This window comes from Chaetura pelagica, unplaced genomic scaffold (genome assembly GCF_000747805.2).
Source record: "Chaetura pelagica isolate M959 unplaced genomic scaffold, ChaPel_1.0 scaffold499, whole genome shotgun sequence".
NCBI classification, from domain to species: Eukaryota; Metazoa; Chordata; class Aves; order Apodiformes; family Apodidae; genus Chaetura; species Chaetura pelagica.
The window spans coordinates 186,937-194,705 of NW_009954615.1; the positions used below are offsets into that span (position 1 = coordinate 186,937).

The 7,769-nt window shown below is 48.8% G+C and overlaps 1 protein-coding gene across 1 annotated transcript; it reads left to right on the forward strand.

Moving 5' to 3' along the window:
- Window positions 1–248: 248 nt before the first annotated feature.
- On the forward strand, window positions 249–2,273 carry ZBTB5 (zinc finger and BTB domain containing 5). Its single transcript, XM_010005525.1, has one exon. The coding sequence runs from the start codon at window positions 249–251 to the stop codon at window positions 2,271–2,273; it is 2,025 nt and encodes a 674-aa protein (XP_010003827.1).
- The last annotated feature ends 5,496 nt before the right edge of the window (window positions 2,274–7,769 follow it).

Here is a 7,769-nt window from a genome sequence, read left to right on the forward strand (position 1 = left end):
GTGAGATGAGCTGCGTTACTCACCTCTGGAGCTGAGGTGGCTGTGGGAGCAGGTCAGATCCAGGCAGGACCTGTGCTTTCTGCTTCTGCCCCTGAGCAGGGTTGCCAGCTGTGGTGCAGGGCCAGTGTGGCACTGGCAGCTCCAGAGCAGCTCCTCTTCCTCTGCCCTGCAGCCATCATCTGTTGTTTTTACACGTGGCTTCCCTGTGGTCCGTTCTTCATATTTCTTCTGTTTTGTTTTGTAGGACCATGGATTTTCCAGGACACTTTGAGCAAATCTTTCAGCAGCTGAACTACCAGAGGCTTCATGGCCAGCTTTGTGACTGTGTCATTGTGGTGGGAAACAGGCACTTCAAGGCCCACCGCTCGGTCCTGGCAGCATGTAGCACACACTTCCGAGCCCTCTTCACTGTAGCAGAAGGAGATCAGACGATGAACATGATCCAGCTGGACAGTGAAGTGGTGACAGCAGAAGCCTTTGCTGCTCTGATAGACATGATGTACACTTCCACACTAATGCTTGGGGAGAGCAACGTCATGGATGTCTTGCTGGCTGCTTCTCACCTACATTTGAACTCAGTGGTTAAAGCGTGCAAGCACTACCTTACCACCAGGACACTGCCCATGTCTCCGCCAAGTGACAGAGTTCAGGAGCAAAATGCACGCATGCAGAGATCCTTCATGCTGCAGCAGCTGGGGCTGAGCATTGTCAGCTCAGCCTTAAATTCCACGCCCAGCACAGAGGAGCAGCCCAACCCCATGAGCTCCTCGATGAGAGGAAACATGGAGCAGCGCACGGCTTTCCCCATCCGCCGCTTGCACAAGCGGAAGCAGGCGTCCGAGGAGCGGGGCCGCCCGCGCGTCCGACCGCCCTTGGAGGAGGCAGCGTCCGAGGCTGCCACGGAGAGCGGGCAGGCAGGGATGCACTCACGGGAGGACTTCTTCTCACCTGACTCCCTGAAGATGGTGGACAACTCAAAGGCTGATGCCGTTGCTGATAACCAGGAGGATAACACTATTATGTTTGATCAGTCTTTCAGTGCTCAGGAAGATGCTCAAGTGCCCAGCCAGTCAGACAACAGTGGGGGAAACATCTCACAGATGTCCATGGCGTCCCAGGCAACACAGGTGGAAACCAGCTTTGACCAGGAGCCTGCTTCTGAGAAGAGCAACTTCCCATGTGAGAATCCAGAAGTCAGTCTGAACGAAAAAGAGCACATGAGGGTGGTGGTGAAGTCTGAGCCGCTGAGTTCCCCAGAGCCTCAGGACGAGGTGAGTGATGTGACTTCGCAGGCAGAGGGCAGTGAGTCTGTGGAAGTGGAGGGAGGGGTGGTGAGTGCAGAGAAGATAGAACTGAGCCCTGAGAGCAGCGACCGCAGCTTTTCCGACCCACAGTCCAGCACTGATCGGGTGGGAGACATCCATATTATGGAGGTGTCAAATAACCTGGAACACAAGTCTACATTCAGTATCTCAAATTTTCTAAATAAAAGCAGAGGTGGTGGCTTTGGTGCTAGTCAGAACAGCGATGACAACATTCCTAACACCACCAGTGACTGCAGAATGGACAGCGATGCCTCGTACCTAATGAGTCCAGAGTCAGGGCCTGCTGGAGGCCACTCATCCGCCACCGTTTCTCACGTGGAGAACCCGTTCAGTGAGCCTGCAGACTCTCACTTTGTCAGACCGATGCAGGAGGTGATGGGTCTCCCCGGCGTGCAGACCTCCGGCTACCGGGCAGCAGAGCAGTTCAGCATGGATTTCCCACGGTCAGGCCTGGGCTTGCACTCCCTGTCCAGAGCCATGATTGGCTCAGTCAGAGGAGGAGCAAGCAGCTTCCCTGGCTACCGCCGCATAGCCCCCAAAATGCCGGTGGTGACCTCTGTCAGGAGCTCCCAGCTGCAGGATAACTCCTCCAGTTCCCAGCTGATGATGAACGGGACCACGTCTTTTGAGAACGGGCACCCGTCGCAGCCAGGCCCGCCGCAGCTGACGCGCGCCTCGGCAGATGTGCTCTCCAAGTGCAAGAAGGCCTTGTCCGAGCACAACGTCCTGGTCGTGGAAGGCGCGCGCAAGTACGCCTGCAAGATCTGCTGCAAGACCTTCCTGACCTTGACAGACTGCAAGAAACACATCCGTGTGCACACGGGAGAGAAGCCTTATGCCTGCCTGAAGTGTGGCAAGAGGTTCAGCCAGTCCAGCCACCTCTATAAACACTCCAAAACCACCTGCCTGCGCTGGCAGAGCAGCAACCTGCCCAGCACGTTGCTCTAACCCTCCTGTGTGCACCGGGCAGGAGCTGGGGCCCCGCTGCCCTCTAGGCCACAGGCTCAGAGCTGCTCCTGTGTCGGTGAACACTGAGGTGTGAGCATGCCACTGGCAGCAGGGTGGTTCTGTCAATTGGGGATATTTCTGTACCTACCTCGCAGGGTCTGGTGAGGCTGCAGCTGCGCGAGGCGCTGGGGATCTGGCAGCAGCGCTGCCGTGCCTGGGGATGAGCTGGGGGAACACACCCCACAGCTGAGCAATTCCTTTGCAGGGCAGAGGGGTGAGGGTCACCTGATGAAGTAGCACGTTACAAGTATAAGAAACTGAAGTGCAAATTTCCTCTTTTTTTTTTTTTTTTTCCTAAAGTATTTTTTAAAAGTGAAAGCATTTAAATAAATGACCTGTAAAACAAGTTGCTGCGTTATGTGTGGACAGCAGTGCCAGGGCTGCTCAGTGTAGCCAACACAGACAGCATATCTTTAACAGAGAACAAAAAGCTTTGGATGTGCCTGTCTCACATAATGCTTTAAAAATATGCTAATTATAAAAATAGTTCTAGGGTTATGAATGTCTGCTTGGCTGTTTTGTAGTAAAGGACACTGTGTATTGAAGGTGCTTAAATTAAATCCAAGACAAGTAACTTCTGGACTGCCAGATGTATATATACTTTGAGTACAGCAAGATCTGGATGTCTGACAGATTTTCTTCCTGTAGAAGCTTGTATTAAGTGGTAAGTGAAGTACTGTTTCTTGTTCGTGCTATTCTTAGCAGTATTTTAACCAATTTGTATCTCCTATGTTAAAATTCTATATACACGGAAGTCTGAAGAGAGCTTGTCTTTGTCTGCATTGCTATTTTGAAGGAGAGAGATAACTTGTGGTGGCTTTTTATACTGTGTAAGATAGTCTCTTGCTGTTTCCAGATGCTGACAGTCAGTCTGATCCCCGTTATTGTGTAAGCATATTGTCCTTTTCTGACACTCTTATCTGCAGGCTTTAATTTCCTCCTCTGTGCTTTCCTTCAGAACTGTGGATTGTTCCTCAGATCAAGCCAGTCAGGAATGATCCTCGTCTGCCATATTTATTTAAGTCTCTCTCTGTATCTGTCCTTCCACTTCAAGTAGTGTCATAAATGTACTTTTCCACATGAATTTAAAAAAAATCTAGCCTAAATTTAATTTAAAAATAGCACTGTACACTTTGTATAGTAGAAATTCAGTGATTGTTACTCTTCAAGTGACTCGTGGAGATCTTTTAATTTCCTCTTCTTTGATACCATTGTGACTATTCCTGTCTGCAGCCTCTTCTTTTCTTTGTTAAAGATGCACATCAACTAACCGCCAGTCATCAGCATATTAGGTCTCTAAATAAAATTTTAGAGTGCTTCTGCTGATAAATGTTGCTCTGCCAAATGGGAGCTGGCTCAGGGCTTCGGCATGTGCTTTCTGGCCAGGAGAGACACAGGATTTGCATTTCCTGGCATCGAAGTCACAGAGCAACAGCTTTCCATTAATATTTTTTAAAAAAATTAAAAATAAAAATTGCACATCTGCCCTTCTAGTTTTATTCTGTGTAGCAAATAATCCCTGTCTGATGGTACGCAGGAATTTCATGGAGTTAGTGCTACTTGGTAGTTGGCCTTCCTAAGCACAATCTTGGATGGGATTTATTTGAACATGAAATCCCAACCCCCAGTCCCGTAGGTCTTTCAGAAAACGATTGGAAGTGCTGAAGCACAGAAACCAAACGGGCATTGTCAGACCAAAGGAAGCGTGGAAATCTTTCTGTACTTGGCTTTGTGTAAAACAGGAGTCTGCTAATGAAGAAATGTGTCTTCATCTCTAATTACACTGCTCCACAATGAAAAAAAACCCTAAATGTCTGTCAGCCTGTCGTTTGCACCTCGAGCACCCAAGGTAGACAGGATCATGGAAACACAGCGAATGATTGGATTAATTCCTTTATAATGTTAAGATTTTGTTACAGGATTTATTTAATGATCATATTTCTGGCTCTTAATTTTATAAGTATTAAGGAAATGTGCTGCATTTTTAAAAAGCATTAGAATGTGCCACGTTTTGTTTGATAATAATTTTGATACCAGGGGACTAACAGCATTGAGCTATACTAAACACTCTCACAGAGACATCAGTAAAATGCAGTATTTTGTACTTTAATATTTTCTTGTGTTGCCTTATTAGTAATGTTCTGATTGTTTAATTCTCCTTCCATTTCTAGTGTTGTTTTTAAAATAGGAGGTTTTTTACATTTTCTTAGTTTCCTATGGCACATTAGAATTCCTTGAATTCTTACAATGCGTAGGAATAAAGCATCTAAGTGAGTAAGGAGATTAGAGGAATTAAGAACTAATACGAGCAGATAAACATATTTAACTGTACTTTTGATCTGTTTTTATAAGAATTTTAATATTGTGAAGCATCAGCCTTTGTGCAGGAGGACTTCTGTCTTCTTCCTTTAAGAAAAAATTCAAGTTTGAACATTTTTGGAAGCAGCGGCTTTAAATTTGGTTGTTCATTGACGTGTAGTGCATCTGGAGGAGCACACAGCAAACCCTGGAGCCTCCGGCTGGCCCGTTGCTTTCCTAGTCTTCCAGTATGAAGCAATATCCCAGACTGGTGTCTCCTAAACTGTGAAATTAGCCCCTTGTCTCGGAGCCTGGTGGCGACGTCAAAGAGCTCATTCAACCTTTCACTTTACAAATGCTTCAGTGAGATCTCATGTGAAGATGTCAGTATGTTAGAATTACGAAACATCTGAAAATAAACACAACATTTTTGTGCTGCTGTGTCTGACCTGATTTACTCGTTTCTGCTACCCTGTTGTCTTTGCCAACAGTGGGTAAGGGACGGGCTAAACCAGCAGTGCTTGTGTGCAAGCTGGTGGGGCTCTGTGTTCGTGGGTCACTTGGTGGTGCCAAATAATCCTCTTGCTGTGTTGTCACAAACTCCATCCAGCCTCTTCCAAGCACCTGGTGCTGCCTGTGGCCTCCTGCTTCAGGCTGAGGCTGGGCCAGTTCTGAGAGAACATGTTAATACCTGACCCGCAAGACGTGGGTCCTTATTTGAGGCAGCAGGAAGGCTGGAGGACTCTGCTGTCCCCCCACGCTGGCGTGAGCCAGCACATCAGGGCTGGGCTTCACCTGCAGCTCTGGCCAGGCCCAGGGTGGCTGAGTGAGCCCCTCGCTGTGGTGGGCTGTCTGCTGGCTCTGCTGGAGGTGGCATTGGAGAGCATTTGGGTTGCCCGGCAGCTGGCTGGGCTCAGAATCACGGATCACAGAGTCACCAAGGCTGGAAAAAACCTTTAAGATCAAGTCCAGCCTATGACCAACACCACCACATCTCCAGACCATGGCACTAAGTGCCACATCCAGCTTTTCCTTGCACACATCCAGGAATGGTGCCTCTGCCATTTCCCTGGGCAGTCCATTCCAATGTCTCCTTGCAGGGGCTCTTGATGCTGTCATAGCCTTGGTGGGAAGGGGTGTGTGGCCTTCATCTCTTTCATCAGACAAAGGCTGGAAAGCCTTGAAATTCTAGGACCATCCCCACTCGTGCATGGAAATTATTAACTTTTTTTTTTTTTTTTTTCCAGCTGGATCAGTTCCCTTCACAACTCTACAGGTGCTTATGCTGGCAAGGAGAAATGGCAGGATTGTTTTTGGCAACAACATCTGAGTGCTCGTAAGGGACCTTCCAGGTCAGCAGCACAAGACAACTAACAAAGGCTGCTCTGGTGGCTTGTTTATAAAACGTGTTAGTGCTGAGGTGACTAAATTGCATGGCATGATAGCATAACTTGTGCTGAATAGACAGTGGAGTGGTTAAATAGGTTTTGAAAAGACACACAAGCAGCAGTCTGTGACTTAAATGCCAGGTTGCACTCTCTTGATTTTTCTTAATAATATATGAAAATCAGTTATGTCTGGAGCTTCCTATGAAAGGAATGACTGAATTAGTGAGATGTCAGGTGGTAGAAGCCATAACTCAATAATACCTCTGTGGGACTGCTCAGCTGCAGCCTGGTGTTCACTTGCTGTGGAATCACTTTTCAAGGCTTACTGCTCCTGCCCGGGAAAGCAGTGATGGGAAGATTCAAAAGTGCAGCCAGGCCGGGCTGTGGCTCCAGCAGATCCCTCATTCCCACCTTATTCCACCAGCACCTCGTGCTCATCGTTAGGGGCTGGAACAGGCTGCCCAGGGAGGTGGAAGTGTCACCATCCCTGGAGGGATTCACGAAATGTGTAGATGTGGCACTGCAGGGCATGCTCTAGTGGGCATGGGGGCTTCTTTGTGGGTTGTGTGGGGTTGTTGGTTTTATTGGGTGGGTGGTTGTAAGTTTTGATTGGTTTTTTGTTGCTGTTTCTTTGAGTGGGCTGTGTTGCTCCTTCCACCCTGGGTGGATGGTTGGACTAGGTGATCTCCGAGGTCTTTTCCAGCCATGACGATTTGTGATCCAGCCCAGCAGAACTGCCCAGCCAAACTAGGGCAGCCTGTGCAGAAGCCCCAGGGACGGAGTTGCCCCTGCCCAGGTCGGGTGGTCCCAGCCCACGCCAGTGCTCCCAACGCCGCGGCAGCTTCACTGCAGCCACAGCTCTGGTGGTGCCGGAGGGGGTGGCATTGCCAGCGGCTGGAGAGAAGCAAAACGGGCCGGCTCTGCCGGCGGGAACCGCAGCTCCCCGGGCAGGGCAGGCGCCCAGCTCTGTGTGCGGCAGCATCACCAGCCTGGACCAGCAACGCTGGCCCCTGGCCAGGCCCCTGCTCCTCACCCTGGCCTGTAAGGAAACTCCTGGTCTTTGCAAAGCTAATCATAAAAGCCTGTGCTCTACTCACTGACAATTTTGTTCCTGGTAGAATATACTCTGTGTAAGAGGTTGTAATTACGGTTGTTGCTGAAGTTCTGTCAATACTACTACACAGGTGAAACATCCGTAAGTCTGTGGATGCTCATGGGTGCAACATCTATTCTTGCTCTCTGATTTTCTTGTGGGAAGACATTGGTACAGTGACCTGAGTCCCAGCACAGCTGCTCTGCCCTGGGCACTGCTGCAGCTCACTGCACAGGCTAGTGAGCTGATGGTGGCATGAAGTTCTGACCAGTGACTGTTGGCACAGAGCAGGTCCAGACCTTACTGAGCAAGAGGTCCTCCCAAGAGGTGTTTGTCTCAGATGGACACCTGGAAAGTCTCACCCTCGCTTGGCTGTCAGTGGATTCAGCTCTAACCAGCCATACACAGATCTGCCTAAATAACTACAGGATCCTTTCAGCAGAAGCAGGGAGATGAGGTTAACATTTCATCATTTGCAGTTTTCAAAGTATTTTTAGAAAACATAATCTTTTCAGTAAGGGTGCATTAGTGATTTCTGTGGGTAGTGGAGCAAAATGATGAACAGCTGAAGCAGGTTCTCACCTCAAAGAAATTCCAAGATACGACACTCACAATATGTTCTGGCTGCTCTGGCTGCCTTAGTTACAAACTCATGTC

What these genes read in the sequence shown, in the direction of transcription:
- ZBTB5 (XM_010005525.1), top strand. Translation starts at nt 249, where the DNA reads ATGGATTTTCCAGGACACTTTGAGCAAATCTTTCAGCAGCTGAACTAC.